This window comes from Eschscholzia californica, unplaced genomic scaffold (genome assembly GCF_041429995.1).
Source record: "Eschscholzia californica isolate CP2 unplaced genomic scaffold, dmEscCali1.0.p SCAF_6, whole genome shotgun sequence".
NCBI classification, from domain to species: Eukaryota; Viridiplantae; Streptophyta; class Magnoliopsida; order Ranunculales; family Papaveraceae; genus Eschscholzia; species Eschscholzia californica.
The window spans coordinates 5,279,470-5,303,746 of NW_028238483.1; the positions used below are offsets into that span (position 1 = coordinate 5,279,470).

At 36.7% G+C, this 24,277-nt stretch overlaps 2 protein-coding genes and 1 long non-coding RNA gene across 6 annotated transcripts; 2 read left to right on the forward strand and 1 right to left on the reverse strand.

Annotated features, from left to right (window-relative positions):
- Positions 1–4,157: 4,157 nt before the first annotated feature.
- On the reverse strand, positions 4,158–11,444 carry LOC147530955 (myosin heavy chain-like protein). Of its 4 annotated transcripts, XM_086650988.1 has the most exons (6): positions 9,141–11,444; positions 6,716–6,777; positions 5,949–6,157; positions 5,481–5,843; positions 5,170–5,230; positions 4,158–4,554 (listed from the first exon to the last, which is right to left on the reverse strand). In XM_086650988.1, the coding sequence occupies exons 1-2, from the start codon at positions 10,131–10,133 to the stop codon at positions 6,730–6,732; spliced, it is 1,041 nt and encodes a 346-aa protein (XP_086507114.1). In that variant the 5' UTR covers positions 10,134–11,444; the 3' UTR covers positions 4,158–4,554; positions 5,170–5,230; positions 5,481–5,843; positions 5,949–6,157; positions 6,716–6,729. The 4 variants fall into 4 exon arrangements, with proteins under 4 accessions (XP_086507114.1, XP_086507113.1, XP_086507115.1 ...); XM_086650987.1 differs by lacking the exon at positions 4,158–4,554 and having other exon boundaries at positions 4,908–5,843; positions 6,986–11,444; XM_086650989.1 differs by lacking the exons at positions 4,158–4,554; positions 5,170–5,230 and having other exon boundaries at positions 5,639–5,848.
- A 3,379-nt stretch (positions 11,445–14,823) lies between these two features.
- LOC147530956 (uncharacterized) lies at positions 14,824–15,263 on the forward strand. Its single transcript, XR_015227185.1, has 2 exons — positions 14,824–14,909; positions 14,989–15,263. It is a non-coding gene; the product is annotated as an uncharacterized LOC147530956 (long non-coding RNA).
- Positions 15,264–16,868: 1,605 nt separating this feature from the next.
- Positions 16,869–17,459, forward strand: LOC147530957 (uncharacterized). The gene has a single exon (XM_086649699.1). It carries the CDS (start codon positions 16,869–16,871, stop codon positions 17,457–17,459), a length of 591 nt encoding a protein of 196 aa, XP_086505825.1.
- The last annotated feature ends 6,818 nt before the right edge of the window (positions 17,460–24,277 follow it).

The following is a 24,277-nucleotide window of genomic DNA, read 5'->3' on the forward strand; positions in this document are numbered from 1 at the left end:
TACTATAAATGTAGAAGTTTTCGCAATAAATTTAGCTCTATGATCATGAACAATGAAGTCGTTACCTATGTTTGTCTCTCCTTTTTGATGCATCCATGTTGATTTTGAAGGATGGTCGAGCTGGAGGAGTTCATATACTACTAGCCTTATTATTTATGGGTATGCTTGGTCTATCTGAGGTGATAGGGAATGCCCTAATTTGGTCAATAACCTCGATATGGTCAGTTATAGTACATTGAAAGCATTGATCACACCTAGCTTTCCAAATGTATCATAGGATAGTTGTTGATTTGATAACATATGAGTCATTTCGATAGTTAGTGCTATCTTTCCAAGTTAAAATACAATCCATGACAGAATAAATGTTACTGAAAATAATATTAAAGTAAAACCATACGCTTTTAGCAAAGGTGCAATGTAGGAGCGCATGGTCGAGAGATTCATCAGAAAGACATGAGGGGTAAGTAAATACATTGCCTATGATCTTACCTATGCGTTGTCTTACCAGGAGAGCCCCAATACAACATTTCCATAAAAATAAAGATAACCTTGGAATAGTTAGGGTCTTCCATATAAAGTTCCATGAGACCTCTTCTGGGCCGTTCATACGGTGAGTAGAAGTAATATGGTGAAGCATAAAGCCTACAATGTATTTACCGAAGTCAATAAGGGTCCAACTTTTGGTGTCTTGACCATCAGGAGACAATTCAAGGGATTTAATGTGATGAATCACCTCCTGGTTGTAGGTAGTATTAAGTAAGTGATCATTCAACCAGTTGTTCTGAATAAGTTGAAAAACCTTGGTGAGAGTGAAGTTATTGAAATTAATTAGGGCAAGGATGTTTAGAAATCCAATAGTCAGTCCAAATGTTTATATTAATGAAAGTGTGAACCTCCTATACTGTCAGAGGATCGACAAGATCAATTTGTTTGCGAATAGATTTCCAAATTCAGGAATGAGACTGTCGCGCTGGCCCTGGATGGGTGGATCTGTGGAGATATTTAGCTTAAGGATCTTAGCCCAGATGGAATTAGGTTCCAACTGAGACGCCATGCAAGTTTACCCAAGAAGGCCAGGTTATTAAAATATGGGTTTCTAATGCCCAAGCTGCCCTTTTTCTTCGGGACGCAGATATATGACTACGCCTTGGTACATAAACCTTTGGATCTTTACCACCAGAAATACTTATGTGAAGTCGATATGCTGTTGCATATGCCTTCGGGTAAGGCAAAGCATTGCATCAAGTATCGGGGAACGGTCTCAGCGATCACAGAGATTACCACCGCGTGGCCAACTCGAGAGAGGAAAGAGTATTGCCACTTAGAGAGTTTTGTTTGGATTTGATCTAAGATTGAGTGGAAAACCTTGGTTTTACTGGCCCCAACGAATAATTGAGCTCCAAGATATTTTTTAGAGGGGGGTTTGTTTGACCTTGAGACTTTCTTTTGAATTTAGGATGGAGTTCTTGAAGAAAAATTATATTGGATTTGGTGTAGTTGATCATCTGACTAGAGGATAGACAGAAAATCTCAAGACGTTCGGGGATATGAAGGTTCTCAAGAGAGTTTTTTGCCAAAAACAATGCAATCATTAGCGAAGAGGAAATGCTTGATGACTAGATCATTATTCCGATAAGGAAACCCAACAAAATGTATAACTTCCTGATTGGAATCCAGAAGTCCACTAAACCTTCCAAGGTTGTAGTGGGAGAAAGGGAAACACACCTTGTTTGATTCCTCTAGTAGGGTAGAACGAAGGGTCGGGTTTACCATTGATAAGAACAACCATAGATGAAGTGGAATTACATGTGAGAATCATTTTGATCGAATTGTTCGCAAAACTAGTTTAGTCATAATGTCTGACAGAAAGGACCACCCGATCCGGTCAAAAGCTGTGGACATATAAACTTTGAGGCCAAAGTACCCTTTGGCCCCCTTGAGGTTCTTATAGGAATAGATAATTTCTTGACCAATAATGATATTGTTAGTAATATGACGATTTGAAATGAAAGTCGCTTGAAAATGGGACATGAACAAAAGCTTGGTGGCTAAGATGTTGGTGATGATTTTATAGATAGACTTTAGTAAACTGATAGGTCTATAGTCAGTTGGGAGTCTGGGGAGCATGAGTTTTGGTAAGCAAACAGATATGAGTATGGTTTGTCATAGGCGGAAGGGTAATCGTGATGAAGAAGGAGCGGCTCATATCACTGACATCGCCATGTATAATGTTCCAGTTCTTTTGGAAGAAAAATGGAGGGAAGCCATCGGGGCCATGGGCTGCTTCTGCTTTTAAACTCTTAATAGTGGAATCGTGGAACCGATCTCATCCTTAGAAGGATGGCAGTAAGCATGTTTTCTTGTAAGCTAGTGATCATCGTTTCAAACAACTTGAGAATCTGCTCCCCAAGTATTGGTGTTGGTAGACGTGGCTATATATCTTGAGGATGTGATCAGTGATGGTATGGGACATCTCATTTTCATGGGTAACCCAGACACCATTATTGTCTTTAACTGCAACGATCTTGTTACATCTATTTCCGGTAATGGCAGAGAGTTAAAATACTTTGTGTTCTTATCACCAAAGGTAATAAAAGAGTTTATGGAGTTCTCCTTCCATAAACTCAACTGATGACGATATATCTATCTCTCTCGAGCTCTAAATATATCTCCCTCTCCAGCTCTAGATATCTCTCTCTATTTCGCGATTTTTGGTGGTATAAAATATTGAGATAAATATTGGTCAACTTTGATTAGCCATGAAATCTAGAGATTGACCTGAACAAAACGTGTCTGAACCCCAGATAATGTACGAGCAGATTTTTGATAGGACCAACAAAGAAGTGGGCCCGAAAAACTTCTGCCATCTGAGTCCTAGATTAGGGAGGTCAGCACGAGTCTCTTAGTCACTTTGAAACTCTGTTATAAACATAAAGGCAAGCAAAGAAGTGGCTTCGAGTAAACCTTGCCACATGAGCCGAGATTACAGGGGTTGGCAGATGAAAGCTCGTCACTTTGAGTTTTGCTATGTTTAAATAGCAATGACGAGAAGGCCAGATAATGCCTACTATCTGCTTTCATAACAGACGATCTTACGATCATGATCATAAAGATTCTATAAATGGCTAAACCATGAGGCTAACCACAGCAAAATCATTATCAGTGATTGACCACCACCATGCCGACCAGTATAAGTTGTCACAAGTTTGCCTTGAAAATGGTTCGAACCTTATTTCATGATTCATTAAGCTCGAATCACCACTTTGGTGCTAGAGGAAGGAGCAGTAACAATTAAGTCAAAACTTACAAGAAAAAATCTTACGGATATCTGAGAAACCACTTTTCGACGTCACCACTTTGGTGCTACTTTGCTAGAGGAATGGGCAGTCAGTTCAGTAACCCAGACATTTAATACCTTCCGGAACATCTGACCATTCGGATCCGCTATTACTATGTTCGAAGATGGAGATATAGTAGAAGATATAGTCCGTTTAAGGGAAGAAAAGAAACAAGATGCGGATACCTTCACCACGATGCAAGCAACCCTTTTGACGACATAAGGGAAGTTAGACGTGATAAGAAGGCACAGAGAGACTGAGACAAGGAGAAAACCCCTCCAATCTCTCGTAAGGAACCTGTTTTCTGCACTTACTTCTCCTATCACACCCTATACTAGTAACGATGGGGATTTAGAAGCCTAAAAAAAACTCTGATAGAAAGAAGAAGAAAAAACGAGAATGAAGAGGTAACCGAAAAGATGGAAAAAAATGAAAAGGCTCCGCAAAAGAACACGAAGAAGCAGTTCTGCTACATAAAAAGAGGGATGCATAGCTCCGTTAGCTCCTACTATGGGAGCATAGCTCGAAGAAGAAGAAGAAGAGGATCGAATTTTCAACTTCTTGATGGTACAACAACTGGGAGAGATGAAAAGTTTTTCTTGGAATATAGTTCTTCCTTCTCTTCATATAATGACTAGCGTATGGCCCGTGCCTTCGGGAACGGTAAACATAAGTAAATCTGAACTATTTTTCTTCTGAAAAAGTAAATCTGAACCTATTGATAGAAATTTGAATTGGTTCAAAAGAATAGACTAAAATTGTACTACAAACTAACAATTATGAAAATGAAAATTTCAAGGAAGAAATAGAACAAATAATGGAGGTGAATAAGAACCCACTGTGATTAGTAGCAACCTGATTGAACAAATCAATAAAACTACTTCAAACTGATCCTAGTCACTGTGACCAGACAAGACCAGAACCCAAAATATGGGATCGTTGAAACAAATATAATTCTCAAAATTTGCTATCTAACATATACCCACATGTTAAAAGTATGTTGACTATATAATTATGAATCAAACCAGAATTTCTAATCCTAAATCAGAACTTATCTTCTTTGGTCCATTCTACTTGAACAAGCACTTCTTGCCGTGGATTTGATGTTTATCTCATGTCCATGTACTACTTATCGCGACACAGGCATGATCAAGGTATTTTGATGAAGTTTGCGTTATTCCTTTCCACTTCAATGTGGCGCAATACCAATGTAATTCTATTATTGAAGTAACATTTTATTGAAGATTTTCAATGTTTAATACCACAAGATAGGTAATTTAAAGATAATGCATAAAGATTTTCATAGCTTAATTAAATCAAAAGAAACATGGATTGTATAAACAAAAGTAATGCATGAAGAGTATCGAATATAACTTGCATGGTAGTAATACATAAGCTCTGGCAGAAACCTCCCGGTTGGCAAGCAACCACCACAAACCACATACATTTTTTAGCTTTAGAAAGTTAAGTTTGTTCTCATGTTGCCTGGGATCCCAGTAAATATATTTTTTCGCATTTTGTTTCCTTAATTTCATTATCAAGTTTTCCAACTTTCCATAAGATCCATATAAAAAAATAACATGCGAGTAATTTAGTAGAATCAAAAACGTTATTTCTTCCATAATCAACAATGACTTTCTCAAGTTTACTTGGACGTGTATAAACCCATATTTAGACTTTGATAAAATTAAGTCATACTACCACTAAACCGAAATAAGTAGGACACGTGTAGTGTAACAATGATCATAATTAAAAGATACGAAAATTTTGAAACATATTGAACAACAATGACATAAGAAATTTTAGAGAAAGACGTGATTAGAGAACAAACCTAAAAACATAGATCTTCGACCTGAGTTGGCTTTGTTAGATCTCCAGTGAAGAAGGGTTCTCTGCATTTGTCCCAATTAGTTATATGTATATATATTGTGTGTGTGCGTGCGTGCGTGCGTGTGAAGTATTGAATAATCATAAAACTACCAGTTATTGAGTTGGAAACATCAAACTATAAGAAGAAATTGGTTTTCGTATTAGATAGATTAAAACCTCATTTATTATTAAAGTTGTATAGGGTCAATAACATTGACCAGTAATTGAAAGATTAGAAAATTGAATATGTATAAATCTAAAATATATACGTACGCTGATTTTGTATCTTCTGACATCCATGACTCGCGATAATGCAAATCCTGAAAAAATATGTCTAGCCAAATACCACTTGAGATAATCTCACAACTTTAATCAAATAGTCAATCTTAAGAGGAAGAGATTACCAAACATCTAAGTTGGATATAAACAAATGAGACCACTGAATTTCAATTTAATTTATCTGAAAGAATAACTTCAAAGAAAATTATAGGAGCTTACAGAAGTTTCAAGTCTTGTAAATCGAAACATAGCAAGATAAAGGATATATTGTAGTCCAAAAGTTAAAACCGACTTCAATGAAACACCACATACATTTTGATGAAGCCATTCCTGCCATCACCTTCATTCCATAATAACCTAAACTTCAAACCACAAAGAAAGAGTTCTAATGGTTTTCAACAAAGATTAGGATTTTTTTTACTTGAAAATTAACTAAAGAGAACTTAGGCTTTTAGGGTTAACCTCTTAATGGAAGAAGTGCTAATCATCGAAGCTGAAGAGATGTGATTGTTTTCCTCGCTGGACAATTTTCCCACCATCTTTTTAGTCTCCACTATTCCATTTATGGTTCAACCGCTCGATCTAACATTGAATGATAGAAAAGAACTGGTGGCATACGATGTCAATTCCATCATCTTCAAGCTCTTAAAAACAATGGTTTAAGAGCTCATCTGCAATAAAAAATAGACTCCCATCATTCATCGTTTTGACAATTCAAAAGAGTGCCTACCGGAAACTAAGAATCTGAAACGAAACTCATGACAACTAAATCCTTTAGTAGGTGCTCCAAAACCATGTATACATGTATCCTAGAAATCTTCACTAAAAATGAAATCTCTATTCCTAAGCAAGGAAGGATTGAAAAGAAAAAAGAGCCGCTCAAAAACCATGTATATTCGTATCCTTGAAAATGAAATCTCTATTCCTAAGCAAGGAATGATAGAAAAGAAAAAGAAACCCAAACCTTTTTACAAAATCGACTTTAGAAAAAATCAAGATAAACGCAAATTGAAAAAAACAAAGGTAGGAGGTTATCCTATTTTACGTTCTAATTCAAAATTTCTATTAAACATCTAATCAAATACATATATGGCAGCATCAAACACAAACTATATTAAATTCTATTTGACACTTCATCAAACACATACACAAAGTAGATTAGAATATCCCTCCAAATTAGATTAACCTAAAAGTTATATGTCTATTGTAACGAAGATAGAGAGTGTCACCTCCAAATCCTGATTCACCCATTAGAGAGCTTCAATTTTATTACAGTTTTCTGACTAGCTCCCTGAATATAAAATGAGAAGACGCATTAGTTTTCCGATTCAAAAAAACTACTTCGTAAATCAATGTGTGAAATTCAGTGTAATGATTTCATTAACCAGTTTAGAGAGATGAAGCTCTTATTTATAGAGTAGACTTAACGGCTAACAGAGATGTCCGTTAGTCTAACACACATCCGTCATAACGGAGTCAAACAAAACAAAAGTTCACACCTTACATACACCCCAATTATATCAGTTGTTCTTATACTCCCCCTCAAACTGATGTGGGAAGATACACCATGAGTTTGCTTCGAAAGTAGCTGAAAGCAGCAAAGGGAAGACCCTTGGTAAAAATATCAGCTAGCTGACGATCAGTGGAGATAAATCGAGGAAGAAGAACTCTTTGGAGGACTAAATCCCGAACAAAGTGAAAATCAACCTCAATATGCTTCGTCCTAGCATGAAAAACATGATTGAGGGCAAGTTGATTGGCACTCTGGTTATCACAAAAGAGATCAAATAGGGTAGTAGCAGTAATGCCAAGTTCAGCCAATAAAGAAGTAAGCCAAACAACTTCAGAGGCAGCGGAAGACAGAGATTTGTACTCAGCCTCAGCAGAGGACTTAGCAACAGTATGTTGTTTCTTAGAAGACCAAGAAATCAAAGAATCGCCTAGAAATATGCAGAAGCCTTGCGTAGAACGACGAGAGTCTGGACACCCTGCCCAGTCAGAGTCAGAGAAGGCAGTAATGGAGGTCAGATCTCCTGAAACCAATGTGATTCCAGAGCCAATAGTACCTTTCAAATAACGTAAAATCCTTTTGACCAACTGAAGATGAGATGTGCGAGGGGCATGCATAAACTGAGCTACATAGTGAACCCCAAAAGCAATATCAGGTCGAGTGAGTGTCAAGTATTGAAGAGCACCCACGAGACTTCGGAAACTAGTGGCATCGGGTAACAAATCACCCTCAAGAGAAGATACCCGAGGACCAGAAGGTATGGGTGTGTCACAAGGCTTACAATCTCTCATATCAGCTTTGTCAAGCAGATCCAAAGTGTACTTTCTCTGAGTTAGCAGCATAGAAGAGGCCTCCCTATGAACTTCAATGCCCAAAAAATAGTGAAGGTCGCCAAAATCCTTCATTGCAAATTCTAACCCCAAAGCAGCAATCAAAGAATCTATAAGGCTGGAGATGAACCAGTGAGAACAATGTCATCAACATATAAAAGCAAGATGATGAAATTAGAACCATGTTGATGAATAAACATAGATGGATCAGCCTCACTCTTACAAAACCCAGCCTGAAGTAGATAACCAGCAAATCTCTGAAACCAGGCTCTTGGAGCCTGCTTCAACCCATACAAGGATCTCTTCAAGTGACACACATAATTAGGCTGAGATGGATCAACAAAGCCCTGAGGTTGCTCCATGAACACATCCTCCTCAAGAGTGCCATGGAGAAAAGCATTAGAGACATCCAATTGTCTCACACACCACCCTTTAGTAACTGCCATAGTAAGAACCACTCTAATGGTAATAGATATCACCACAGGGCTAAAGGTCTCATGAAAATCAATTCCATCTTGTTGGTGGAAGCCCTTAGCAACCAACCGTGCCTTATACCTCTCAATTGAGCCATCAACCTTCAATTTAAGTTTAAAAACCCATTTACACCCTACAACATTCATAGAAGCTTGAAGAGGAACCAACACCCAAGTTTGATTCTTTTCCAAATTCAAACTCAACCTCCATAGCGTGAATCCAATTATGATCTTTGATTGCCTCCTTAAAGGTAGATGGTTCTTTGGAATGTTGAATTTCAGAGAGATAAGTAGCAGGTAGTGGGTGACATATGGAAAAATTGCTCACAAAATTAGGAAGGTACTTGGGTTTGGTTATACCTGCTTTTGCTCGAGTCAACATAGTGTGAGAAGGAATCGGAGGAGGAGAGGGAGAGGTAGAAGACTCTGAAAATGAAGGAGAATGGTCATGTGCAGGAGAAGTAGCTGACTCCGAAGATGGGAGAGGTTGTACAGTTGGAAATGATGGGCTAGGCACAACAGAGAGCAAAGGTAAAGAAACCAAGGGTGGGTCATGTGAAGGGGATTCTGATATATCAGACATGTGAGCATAAAGAAAAACAAGTTCATCAAATTGAGCATGTCTAGAGATGTAAGTTTTGGCAGTTTCAGGTTCATAGCATTTGAAACCTTTATGATAAGGAGTGAAGCCGAGAAATACACACTTTGCAGTCTTTGGACTCAGCTTATCAGCCTTATAAGCCCCTAGGTGGGGATAACACAAACATCCGAGGACCTTAAGGTTTGAATGATCAGGTTGCACAGTGTAAAGAACTTCAAAAGGAGATTTAAGATGAAGTACCTTAGTGGGCAAACGATTAATCAGGTAGGTGGCATGTACAAAACAATCCAGCCAAAATGTCTTGGGAAATGAAGCTTGAAAGGATAAAGTAAGACCCAGCTCTGTAATATGGCGATGCTTTCTCTCTGCCACACCATTTTGCTGAGGTGTGTGTGGGCAGGAACATCGAAGAAGCGTACCACACTCATCAAGAAAAGCCTTAAATGGTCCCTTAGACAATTCTGGTGCACCATCTGTTTGAAACTCCTTTATCTTGACTTCAAATTGAGTGTCAACCATAGTTTTGAATGTTCTAAAGCATGCTAAAGCATCAGACTTGTTTTTAAGAGGTAAAAGCCAATGAAACCTGCTATAATCATCCACAAATATGATGTAGTATCTGAAACCTTCTCTAGACACCACATGTGCTGGACCCCAAATATCACAATGAAGTAATTCAAAAGGTGCTAATGTGTTTGTGATGGAGTCTTTAAAAGGCAATTTCTTATTTTTCCCAAATTGACAAGAAGAGCAGACTCCATCAAATTGCAGAGATGAGAGTTGAATTTGCTCAGTATGATGAAGACCTTTTATGATCTTGTGAGCTGGATGGCCAAGTCTCTGGTGCCATAAGGCTGATGTACCTGTTTCAGCTAAAAGACCATAGGAGTCCTCAATGGTGGGCAGCAAGTTTTCATCAGTCAATGAATATAAATCATTGACTACTGGTCCTTGACCAAGAATAGCTTGAGTATTAACATCCTTAATGGAGTATCCCCAAGGAGAAAACTCAATTGAACAACTGTTATCTTTAGTAAATTTAGAGACGGATAACAAATTGCGAGATATGTGTGGTACCAGCAAGACATTATTTAAGTAAAAATTCTTTGAGGAGGTAGCAAGAGTAGAGTAACCTGTTTGAGTAATTAAAAGTTTCTTTCCATTACCTACTCGTACTCCATTGGCACCAGTATAATCTCGAACTTGACTAAGACATGAAGCATCAGGTGTCATATGGCTTGTAGCACCAGAATCTACTAGCTAAGGAGTTCCAGATTCAACTTCTTTACTCACAAAATTGATCTTTTGTTCAGTCACCAGATCATCTTTAGTAAACAAGCACTCATCATCAGAACTTATATCATCAAAATATATATCATCATGAACAACCAGATTACATTCTTCTTTAGAACTGGATTCATCAATATGAAGGCCAGCAAATTTAGAACTTATATTGTTCTTGAATGAACTTTGATTTGAAGTAGTATTTTGATTAGACTGAGTAGTCTTTGGTGGAGTATACCTAAAGCGAAATTTGTTAGCTTGGTGACCCCATCTACGAAAAATTCCACAAGGAATTGTCGAAAAATCAAAGTTTTGTGCAAGTTCTCCATGAGAAACTTGATTGGATTGTTGTTGTTGTTGATGTTGTGGTTTATGTTGAGAAACCTGGTTGTTTGAAGAAGTACTCTGGTTATTGTAGGTGTTTTGAGAGTAATTCCTTTTTTGATTAGTTTTCTTAGTGAAAAATGCTGAAGCATTATCACTTGATGTTGTTTGCTTCTTCAAAAGCCATTGTTTGTGGTGAAGAAGAAGAGATCGAAGTTCAGCAAAAGTAGGTAAATCATCACGATTATGCATAGCAATAACAAATTGATCATATGAATCTTCAAGACCTTGTAAAGTTAGACTTACTAACTCTGAATCAGGTATTCTAGCATTATAGAGGTTAAGGAGTCGGCTAATACCTTTATTTCTTGAAGATACTTTGTGATGCTCGATTCTCCTTTCCTGATATTTTGAATCTGATAACGAATAAGTGATTTTTTAGCCTCAAATTCTTCAGTATAAACTGTTTCAAGATAATTCCAGATTGATCTAGCAGTTTTCAATCCAAGAACATCTGAAGAAACAGAATGAGACATTGTTGCCTTTAAAACTTGACAACATGATCTTCCTTTCTCCAAATTTGATATTGAGGATTCAGAATTTGTTTGTTATCTTCTACTATGAATTGATCTGGTTCAGATATTGATCCATCGATGTATCCAATAAGATCAATTCCTATCAACATAGATTCAACCTGATCTTTCCAGATCAGAAAATTACTTTCATCTAACCTTTCAGAGATGAAATTAGTAACATTAGACACTGAGATTTGTTGATTTCTAAATTCTTTTGCGGTAGATGAAGTTGTAGATGATGATGATGATGAGTTTCGAAACTCCATTAGAGACAGAATTGAAGGTTTTTCTCTCTCTATCTTAGTGAATTACAGAGACGAAGGCTCGGATACCATGTGAAATTCAGTGAAATGATTTCATTAACCAGTTTAGAGAGATGAAGCTCTTATTTATAGAGTGGACTTAACGGCTAACAGAGATGTCTGTTCGTCTAACACACATCCGTCATAACGGAGTCAAACAAAACAAAAGTTTACACCTTACACACACCCTAATTATATCAGTTGTTCCTATACAATGTGAGAAGAAATCTCACTCTGTTTCCAGTTTCTAATTCAAATAAACAGTATTTCATCACCCAAATTAGAAATCCACAACAAATAACATTCACAAAGATGAAGCAAAAGAATACTAACCTTTCTTCCGAAGACACAGAATGAAGCGAGAAGCCACAAAATGAAGCAACATAACTGATAAGATGACTATCTCCCTGAATATAAAATGAGAAGAAACCCTAGTTTTAAAACGACCAAACAAACCATAGTTTCTGATTCAGGAAACCTACTATGTAAATTAGTTTGAGAAACCCGGGTTCCTGTTTATTTGAATTTCCTAACCCAAATAAGCAATCAACAACATATACACATTCACAAAGATGAAGAAAAAAAATTCAACCTTTCCTGAGAAGACACAAAACGAAGGAACAGAACTGAGAAGCCACAAAATGAAGCAACAGAAGAAAATATGTCTTTCCTCAAAAGACATGTCAGATGAGAAGGAAGAAGAGGAAGTCACGGCTATAGGCTGGATTTTGTTGAATCTATTATATTAAAACAGTTCAGTCAGTTATCCACGAGATAAGTCTGACCGTCCATTGCTTTTGGCAGATTTAGTTTTCGTTAAATCGAACGGTTCATATAAAATACTATAATGTAAATAGAATAAAAATAAAAGGGCATTAAAGTAATTTTATACATATCCCTACTATCTCACCAACCTCCCCACGATTCTCGAACTCGCACGATTGTGAAACTCCCTAACTTCTTCCGAAGAACTCTGGCTATCCAAGAATTTGAAGTCTATCCAAAATCTTAGTTTGATTTCTCAGGAGAAAACCGTGGAGGTGGAAAACGTAAAACCTATAAATCAAAACCCAAAAGATATTTCAGCGAAAAGGGAAGAAACCCTACGAATCAAAACCCAAAGTGAAGGTCAATAGTAGATTGCTATTGTTTTCTTACTTTTATACTTCAATAAACTTTTATGGCACCAAGACGAATGTGCTTAATGGGTGAATTTGAATTATAGGTTTGTCTTTGTCTATCTCCTTTCATTTTCTCTGGCTTTCTAAGTCCATTCGTCTACTTGGTTAGTTTGTGATTTCTTAATTTAGCATTTCATTTCTTTGTACTAGATTAACTTTGGGGTTTTTGTTCGACTTTTGATCCTTCAACTGAAAGCCTTAATTCGTATCACTATTTTTTTATTTTTTTGTTGAAGCTCCAGAAGCACACTTTGGGTTTGAAAGTGTCTGGATTGATTCAGAAAAATGGATATTTTTTATTGTTATCATCATAATGATTTGAAATCGAATTGTTTGAAATCTGGTTTATTATCATCATCATAATTTAACCTTTCAAATCGTATCAGTTAAGGAACGGTCAAATTAAGGAATTTATCATATATATCACTGTAACAGTTGCGTATGCTATTGTTGTTAGTGTATGGAGTGTTTCTCTATATCACATTACGAAGGTTCTAGGTTGTTTACATATTCATCATACATATATCTTCCGAACTTTGATTAAATTCTTCAAAATTGCAGAAAGAAATCGTATTTCAGATTTGGTTTTTTTGTTCGTCTATTGTTTTTGTTCATCTTCGTGCCTAAGATCTCTTTCAAGCTGGAGGAGCCTCTCGATTTTGTAAGAACTTGGTGCTATATATTTATAGATCTTTTGATTTTTGTTCGTCTTCGTGCCTAAGATCTCTTTCAAGCTGGAGCAGCCTCTCGATTTTGTAAGAACTTGGCTATAAATTTAGATTGTTGAATTGCTCACCAAGTGTTTGAAAATATGCCTCACTGGAATATTTTAAGCCGAGTGTTACACGAACCTTCACAGGAATCTTCACGGGAAATTATTTTTCGGTAGTTATGAGCTAGGTTGGATTTCAGTATATAAGGATGGTTTCTTTCTTACTTTGTTTACTTTTGCAATATAACTAATCCCATTGTAGTTACGAGCTAGGTTGGATTTCAGTCTACAAGGATGGTTTCTTTTTTACTTTGTTTACTTTTGCAATATAACTAATTACATTGTTTACTTTTCCAGGAAAACTTCTTGCAACGTATACTTTTGCCTAATAGACAAACATTATTACAACTTGAGGTTAATGTCTTTAATTACTCCAAAGTGATCGAGTCTATATATCTTTTAGGATGTCTTTAATTACTGTATTTCTTGATCCATGATTTGACTTGGAAATTACACGTCTACAGTAGAATAATGCTCCTTGGTCTTGCTTTCAGAACGTATAGATTTGAAGTTCCTACAGATTGAATCTTTAGGTTTCAAAGATATCAACCAGATCAAGAATACAAATTGGATAGATTACGCAAAAAGATTATCATACCAACCTCATCATTGCATTTGAAAAATCATTAGTATCATTATACTGACATTCATCAGCATTATTACGTGATGTGACTTCGACAAAACATACCATAATCCTTCAAACATTACAAATCATCATGAGTGTGCAAGAACTTTGACAATGTACTGTATTTGAATACCTCGAAACCAATTGATCTTTCAACTTAAGTGTTTTGGTAGATTGTTTGCAGTTTGGGGTTGATATCATACCGAAATTTCTTGAAATCATTGTCATATTGAGAATACAATATCTACTGTAGATATTGATTCATAAAATATCTGTAGATATTTGGATAAAATAATATTACGTTGTTAATGTCTTCAAATTTGCTTATATATTTCTCATATATTTGTAGTTGTTTCTTTTCTTCATCAGTTTTTTGAATTGCAGGAAAGTGTTTGTAACTTTGAAGAAATGCTTCACTGAATCTCTATTCTGTCCAAAGTCGTCGAAATCTTCGGTAAGTTGTAAATTTCACAACTTTTATACTTTTAAATCAGCACCTTCAAGTTGTTTCATAACTTCAATTTGCTTATACTTTCTTTAGTCTTCCGGCTTATTTTATTTACTATATTCTCTCTCTCTCACACAAAGACACACACACAGGTTACTATATTCTTTTGGTCTTCATGAATCATTTTCTCTTTCTTCTCGGTTTGAGAGAGACAAAGTTTAGTGACTCTAATCGCGAACAAAGAACTCATCCGACGGAAGAAAATGAAACATATCCAAACCTAAGTATTAGCATCTCTTTGTCTATCTCAAACGCATACAGACACTCTCTCTCACACACACACTTTTTCATTTTCTGAATTATTAGTTGATCCGTTTCAATTTCGACCTTTACGAGCTTCCAAACTTGGCAGTTTATACAACGTCTAATCAAGTGCCTCAGGAAAGAAGAAGATTCACACGAGAAGAGAAGGGAAAAAGAAAAGCAGCAGATTTTGATGTAAGCATTAAATATCTATGAATTTTAATAAATCACAATTGTAGTATGTGACTTAATTTACATTTACACTTTTTGGTAGGATACTCCGTTATCACCATGCACATTATCCCAACGGGCGCGTAGTGAAAGAGAGATTTTACAACGAAGATATCGTTCATCGTTGACAATTGGTGAAAGAAGAGAAAGATCGGAAGAGGTGCTTAATTAAAATTGAGACATTATATTTTAATTTATAATATCTGATTATATATTTGTGGATAACATGAATATTTGATTGTAACTATCAACTTTTGTTGATTTCTTAATAGATTGTATGTGAATCTCACATTCATAATGTTATTCCTGAAGAGGTTAGTGTGTGTTCCGTCATTCCATTCTAAATTTAGAATTTCAATTTAGAATTTATAATATTGAATTATGTCTGATGATGACATGAACATTCGATTATAATTTTTATTTCTTTCTAAATTCTTAATAGATGGAAATTTCATCTCACGTTCATAACGCTATTCCTGAAGAGGTCAGTGGGCGTGTTGTCGTTCTATTTTAAATTCTTTTGAAAATTTATAATATAAATTACAATTTTATTTTTGTGTAATAATCATTTTACTTTTTGAATTTAAAGTTCCAAGTATTATTAAAATTTGATTATTTTTTATATATTTCATTATTTAGCCGACTATCCATAATTTTCAAAACTCCCAACGTCAGAACGAAAATAATGAAATATCATCGGTTGTACCTCTGAATCAAAGTCAAAATAGTGATCACTCAGTGCCAAATTTGATCCAAAACAACTCTCAACTCTCAATTGAACGTCATTTCCTCGGACTTATGGATATAGTTTGTCCGAATTGCGAAGCTTTACTTTGGATTGACGAAAAATTGGTGAGGTCGTCTATTGTTAGACCAAAATTTGGAAGGTGTTGCTTGCAAGGTAAAATACGTCTTCCTTGACTGCTGGAACCATCTCGAGGTCTAAAAAAATTATATGAAGGAAATAATCATCTTTCATCTTCGTTCCGTTCAAATATACGACGTTACAATGCGGCGAACGCATTTACAAGTCTTGGATGCTCATTGCAACCGAGGATTTTAACGTCAGGTGGTCCAAATTCTTTTACGATACATGGAGAATTGCGTCATTGAACAGGGTCTCTCTTGCCAGATCGTGGCACAGAAGGTTCATACGCTCAACTATATATTCATGATGATGCATCTGCTACTATAAACATTCGTTCCTCAAGAAATGAAGACCTTAATGTGGATGTCCTGAAGATTATTCAGGATACTTTGTTAGAGTTTAATGTATTTTATCCCAAATATCGCCAAACTTATTCTATTCTTAATCAGATGAACATAAAGTCCGACCAAAATATACCTGCCTATCTACATTATAATTCGGTGACTGATAGAAGACGTTATAATCTACCAACTGCGGACGAAATAGCTGTTATATTGCCTGGAGATGGTACTGAAAAGCATACAGTGAGAGATATTGTTTTACATTTAAGGGGTAATACAGAACTAATGCGGATATCTGAATGTCATCCAGCTTATTTACCGCTCCATTATGTATTGTTTTTCTATATGGTGAGCTTGGATGGGAACCTGATCTTAAGCAGTGGGAAGTTCAAAATGATCGACAAGGTAAGGTACGGATAACTCAAATGGAGTATTTCAGTTATAGACTCTTTCAGAGGCCTTCAGAATATTCTACTATTGTAATAGGAGGAAAATTATTTCAAGAGTTTTTAGTAGATGCTTGGGCTTCAACAGAACAAAGTCGATTGATGTGTTATCAGATGTGGGCAGGATGTGCTCCGTTCCAAGCTTTATTGTGGTCTTACTAATATAGCAGGAGATGGATTGCCTCCGGATCAAATTGGTAAAAAACTCATTCTACCATCTTCATTTACAGGTAAAGCAAGAAATATGTTCGAAATTTATTAAGATTCTATGGCTATTACTCGATACAACCATCACCCAGATATTTTTCTCACCATGACTGCAAATCCGAAATGGCCAGAAATAACCAGTGTTTTACTGCCACATCAAACGGCATTATATCGTCTAGACTTGGTCGCACGTGTATTTGAGCTAAAACGAAAACACCTGATGAAAGAGATAAAAGAAAATAATGTTTTTGGTGAAGTTGTTGCTCATGTCTACACGATTGAATTTCATAAACGTGGTTTACCACATATGCATGCTCTTATATTCCTTGGAAAAAAAGACAAGATTCGGGATGCAGACCAGGTCGACAGAGTTGTTTGTGCAGAATTTCCAGATCAAGAGGAAGATCCCTTATTATTTAATACTGTTAAAAATTGTATGATTCACGGTCCTTGCGGAGAAGAAAAACCAAATGCACCATGTATGAACAAGGGTAAGTGTACGAAAGGATATCCTAGAAAATTTGTAGATTCTACAGTTCTGGGTGAAGATGGTTATCCACTCTATCGTCGTCGTAATGATGGACGTGTTTTTACTGTACGTGGTCGTAAAGTTAACAGCCTAAATGTGGTTCCATATAATCCGTACCTCTAAAAAATGTTTGATTGTCACATCAACGTTGAAGTGTGTGCAAGCGTCAGATGTATGTGAAATATATCAACAAATATATTTATAAGGGGGGAGATCGCACGACTAGGGTTATTGGGGGGGGGGGCAGATGAGATTAAATAGTATCTTGATTCAAGGTACATTGCTCCGCCTGAAGCTGCTTGGAGACTCTTCGGTCATTCATTCCATGAAGAAAATCTTTATGTTGTGAGATTGGCAGTACATCTACCGGGTATGCATAATGTACTGTTCGATCCTACAGATTTACCTGGAGTTGTTCAACAAAGAGCTGAACTACAAACGTCGACGTTGATGGGATACTTTTTGTGTTGTAGAGAATTTTCAGATGCAAGAGTTGTAGGGATTTAAACCCTTATACTAGTGTTTATAGCGGAAATAAGACATCTAATGTCTACACTAGTATCCCCAGGATCACATGCAAAACTAGTAATTAAACTAACGGAGATAGTAGATTACCTTAATCGCTTTTCCCTCGAACTAGTTGAATTGATTGAAGAAGACCAAGAGCTTCAAGTGTAGCTCCTCTACTTGGGACACGAGCAATCAATTTGATCTCCCACCTTGTTGTATAGCTAGCACACCAATGGTGGTTGGAAAGAAGAACACCTTCTTCTTTTTGACTAGATAGATAGTTAATGGGAATTAGCTCACTTTCTCCTCTCTACTTGATGTGGTAGAGTAAGAAAGCTTAGAGAGAAATTCCACACCTTATTCTTTGCCCTAAGAGTGTTTATATAGAACCCTAATAAGAATACACCTCCTTTTAGGTTTCCCAAAACACCCTTTAGAATAAGATTTAGGGAAATAGTCGAAAATAGCAACTATTGATATTTTCTCAATTCCCTAAGGAGGAGGTGTCCAAACACCACGAAAATTGGCAGATATAATGTTTATTATATCAGCAACTAACCCTCCAAAATTCAGCCCAATCCAAGTCCTAGAAGTACCCGAACCGGTCTAGGCCCAAAAACCCTGTTTTTTGCCTTTTTGTACTATCTTTGCCTAATTCCTTTTTAGGCCTATGAGATATGTTTATGGGACACTCCCATGATTATATCTCACTCCCACTAGTCATATCCTAGATCAATTTGTCACTCTTATGTGTAACCCGTTGTAGGATCCGATCGAAGTTAGCCGCGAATTACTTCGTAATTCGACGATCGTAGTTGGTCTCTAGCTACAACTCTACGATCCCTAAATCAATCGGACTTGATGATCTTCCACATCAATTGTCCTATCCGACAAATTGTTCGCATTGTCACCTTGGTCGAAGGACATCTCCTTCAACTCCTTCAGACTCCCACTTGGACTTAGAACAAGTGCAATGCCTCGATTCCCGTGTCAATTTAGTATCCCATCTGATACGTCACGTCATTCAGACTTTCTTGATATCCGAGTACAACTGTAAAAGACAAACGATTAAATTTTAATCCGTTTGAGCGCGGCCACGCATTTTCAGTTGCTACTCATCAAGTGGCCTTGAGACACTTTGTACCTAATGTGATAAGGGTGACACAATCCATTCTTGCACTCCCACTTAACTTCATGTCTATCCTGTCCTTCCCAGTATCCGTCTTTATAACCTCCTTTTACGGCGCGGCGTTTGACGGAACCAAAGTCGGACATTCCTTTCATAAGATGAGTGGAGCACTCATGTTTTGAGGAATCTCTCCAATTGTCTTTATGAGAAGTATTGACGTTCATCATGAGTGATGTACTTCTCATTTGAGGGTTATCCAGTGTATAAACCTTTTACACACCCACGTAGTCGAATAGAATATACTATTCCTATAGCCCATGAAACTGCGCTATCCCATCGACTCCCGTGCTAGTCTTCGTGAGTCATTGTTGTCCATGCAATGACCTGGACCAGGGTTTTTGATAATAAATATTCCAAGTTCACTTAATAGGGTTTCATTCATCGGATCACGTATCTGACAAACCTATTCGGAATGTTTTATCATCAATGGACTGTCGTTTAAACACTAAACCAAATTTAGACGACTTGTGAAATAACTCTATTATTTCTGATAACGAGAGTTGTAAATCTGAGCCTCTTCCGTAAAACTCTTTTTACCCACTCAGTTTTACTCGTCGAGGTTTATTTCAAATTTACCTCATGCCTTAGACTGTGTATGAGTCTCATACTATGTCTTAGGTGACAGTTTAGTTTGACTACCGTGGTAGTCGGTTTTAAACTTTGCTTATTATCAATTAATTTGAAGATTGCTATCTTCAACCTTGATAATATCTAGTAATCTTTACTAGAGTTAAGGCCTTTAATTCTTTGTGTAGTATTTGCAACAGTTCCCGGCTTAAAACACTTTTAGCCTACTTTCCTTCCATGTCTGGAAGTTTGCTACGATGACATGTTCAACTTTTGTACTACTTCATCCTTTAGCCTTCTAGGATGTACTAAGTAGTGTTTCGGTTTTCCAATCCGAATTCGGATGTTTAAATGCTAATCATGTCCAACATGATTGACTTTATGTTTTCGAACATAAATGTCTCTCTCATGCGTGCTAGCTCATCGGTGTCTTTTCAGACTCCGAGTTTTGCAACGCCCTCTGTCATGAGTTTTTGGGTCGAAATTCTTTTAGACTTTCCGAGTCTTAGATTTTCTGTTTCGGATCTCAAGCATCTCAGCGTACTGAGTCTCTCCAATCCTATCATCCTTTTGATCTATGCTATAGATCTTCAGATGCCCAAAATGGCATTTCATCCTTGTATGTGGTCCTTTTATTTAGTCAGTGTGTTCACTGTTACACAACATCTTATGTCGTACTCAATCTTTTGTATGTACTCAGCATACGGACCCGGAAGGTTTGTTTCTCCCACTTACCTTCTTGAAACTCGTGATTCAAGATTATCTTCATTCCTCAGGAATCAAACTTCTTTGATTGCCTTTTGAATCGAAGATTCTAACTCTTGCGTGCTTTTAATCCGTCGATAGATTTCTGAAGCATGCCTATGGACATAACTTGATTGGAAGAATCTTATTCTTCTTGTCTAGTTTCGGGAAACATGAATGTTTCCATCCTTCTCAGTTTTCTACTTTGGAAAACCAATTTAGGTCTTCTGTTGACTTAAATTATCAAGCTTCATGTCTTGACGAGATATGGATTCCACGATGATTTTGGCTTCTAGCCAAAATCTAGAGTCAGTTTCCGTTTCCGCGCAGGTCTTTTATCTCTTCAGAAATAACCTTTATTTTCTGAGTCTTTAAGATTTTATTTTGACCTTTCTAGGGCTTTTGAACAACAATTTGGAATTTTCTCAACTACTTTGACATATTCCTTTAGAGACACTTTCACTCGCTTTGAGAGTTCTCCTGCGAATGACATTCGCTTTTGTGCGGTGGGTTTACAACATCATATCTTTAACCTTTCCTTTTCCGAGGCGCCGCAGTTTGTTGCTCTTGGTCGAATTTAATCGTCTTGTACAAGTTTCATGATTGTTCTTCATGACCCTCCATGATTTTTCTCATGATCGAATTAAATCGACTTGTACTTTTCTCCCACTTGTTCTTGTAATAATTAGTGATTTTCTCCCAGACTACTAGGTGTGCTAATTATTAGAAGAATACTATCATGAGCAACAAACACTTTGTTCTCTTGATTGGTTATGGAAGAAGCCCAAATTTTTCTTCTAAAGAAATTGCGTCAGACTTTAGCTAATTTTGTAATGCTTTTACAAGCTTAGCTGTTAGACGGACTTTGGTAAGTGTGAAAACAATCGTTTCTAGAATATGTCCAAAAATATTTGGAAGACTAGCTTAAACCCATCTTTGATCGAATTATGCATAGCAATGTTCGATTACTCCCACTGAATCCACCATCCCTCAGATGTGTTCCATGGAGCGAGTTGGGAAACGGTTTCTCAACTCCTTTGATGGTTATCAAGTATTTGACTCAAGTTTTTACCACTCCAATCTAATTGGATGACTTAAACTCTCTTGTCAAAATGATTCTTTTACTTCGGTTTGTACTTTGTTTGAACCTTTCAAACATTCCGACTTATACTTTATGATTTGTACGTTTCCATACTTCATGAAGTTGTCAGAGTACGTATTTGAAGTTTCTCTCGTTAGCTTCTGCAAGTAAACTTATAGGTCTGCATAACACTGTATGAGTCCTAATAGATTACCAGTCTCTATGCCTTTTGAAAAGGGTGACTTTGTCAATTCAGTCCTTAAGACCTAATTGACAATGCTGAAGTTTAATGAGTTTGAATCTCTTTATTTTAGCCATTATCAATGTTAGCCTTCAGTTAATTTTACCACTGGTTTAAAACATCATATGTTTCTAGAAGAACAAAATAATCACTATTAAGTTCTAAGCTAGATCAGTGTCTAAAAGAAGACTTTGATCCCTTTCAGCATCCCTAGCATTACTGCTTCTGCTCCCTCTTGGATCTTTACTTCTTTTAGTCAAGTATGTAATTCCCTTAAGCTCCCACTGAGCCGCTCATCTAGTCTTAAATACCTGATGAAGGAATTTTACGATACTTGTTTTTAACTTTGTTAACAAGGATACGGAACCGGAATTCATAATTTCATTCCTTTTTGTCCTCCAGGTGCTAAAGGTAGTTTCCTCTTAAATGGTCTAGCCATTGTTTAGAAACATTCACAGTAATGAGAAATACTCTTGATCATGTACTCGACAACTGCTTTTCTTTGATCAAATGTTTGTCTCACTTGACTGATCCTTTTGCCCTTTTGAATCTCAAGAGCTCTTTCTTCGATTCTTTGTACCAAATCTCAAGAACCTTTCTTAGATTAGATATTCCCGTATGTTCTGCTCAGTTTGTTCGTAACAATCTGAGTGACTCTTTTAAGGTCTTATCTATCTTTGTTCAATCGATATTGAATTTGGGTGATAGATGTATTCTGTTGTCTTCCGTTAGGATGACTTTCAGATTGCCTTGGAGGTCTCGTACCTCTCCATTTATGACTTCTGTGGGAAATTCTTTCTTAGTTTGTCTTAATGGTTATGCTAGCATCCATTACTCTTCCAAAGAGAATGTTATAAGATTGCTTGCAAATGGCTTTTGACCTTCTTCGGTATGAGTCAACATTGGGATTGGGTATTCTAGTAAGCTTTCCTTTTGAATCTGAGAACTATTCTCGGATTCATTCTTCCATTCTAGGAAGTGGATCATCACCTCTCTTAGGTGTGATTTTAAAGTTGAAACCGTTTTCATGTGTCATCTTAATTCTACATAAAGAAATGGCAAAGTCTTAAAACTCGTTATCGTTTTTGAAAAACTCAGTTTTCCCACATTATTCAATAAAAATCGTCCCCGATTGAATAAGTGATTCCAAGATCTCAGTTCTTCGGAGTAAAGCGGACGAAGGCCCTACCCTTTGACTCCGTCGTTCCGGGTGAGTGAACTATTTAGCCTAACTAACATCCACGACATAAAGCGTAAATAAGTAAGTAAATGCGCGTGAGAAAGTAAATCAAGCAGACATGGATCCTAGTATGACCCCTAACCTAGAAGATCTAATCTCCTTTGGTTTTCTTCTTGTTTCGCCTTTCGGTTCGTCTTAGATCACCATCTTTGAACCTCCATTGATTTCTCCCACTCGCCTTTGGATTTCATCCTCGAGTTTCTTCAATGGACTTATAGACCCTTAAACTCTAATTACAAGACTCTAACGATTCGCAGATCGTATAAACTTGAAATTAAAATTAATTACAAAGCATGCACCCATCCGTGCTTAAAACAAGAATAAAGATATAAATCTATGGCCATACTAGTTTCCCGCATTCACATCATATGCAATCATATAATATATCAAGGCTAAGAATTATATATGCATGATTATCTTGGGAGATACTTTTGTTGATATCACATGTCACATTACGGACCTTAAGTCTAAATTCGAAGAATTCAACTAATGGTGCGTTCCGATTTTATCTTTTATGATTTCTAAAATCAACTTTAAGAAAAACTCCGTTTTAGGCTCGAGAAAGCCCGGGTCAATTTCGGAAAAATATTGGTTCGATTCTTAATGATTTCATAATTCAATTTAAAGAGAAATCCGTTTTAGCCTTTTGGATGGCCCGGATTGATTTTGGAATTATTTGGTTGGAATCGGAAGAAATTTTGGCAAAAACTCCCACTCGAATGATGGTCCCTTTTTGTGGTCCGAAAAGCCTCGAAAAGCCCATATGGGGTCATGCGAGTACCTCTCATTTGAAATCATGTACTGATTTCGAATGAAATCACGTACTGATTTCAGATGATAGGTAACCACATGTCACCAAAAGATGTAAAATGAGCACAATGTGCATGCACTTCTTACTGTAAGATCGACCCGACTTGATGTGAGAGGGTGTGATCATATATCCCACAGTACACTCACAATCGGAGAATAATCATGAACACTTTACTCGTAAAATTGAGATGTAATCAACCACAATGGCGTTAGCCAAGAGCGATCTACCGCGCTCGTAAGGCGCGGTGGGAACCTAGTCCACATCTAAAGCAACGCCTAATGTGGATCGGACGACTGGATTTATTCAGGATTTTTTCCCAGCCAGCACCCATCCATCTGTTTTATTATATAGATGGAAAAATCAATTCACATATCATATAGGTAATTAAGAAAAATTCATTTCTTTCTCTATCTTCAGCACAAAGTATAAATTTAGGAACCACCCGCTCGATTGAGGGTTAACTGTCTTAATCGACACGAGACCGACTAGTACACATCTCGTGGTCGATCGACCACGAGATTCTTGTGTGAGTCTCTTGTCAACCAACCACTAAATCCT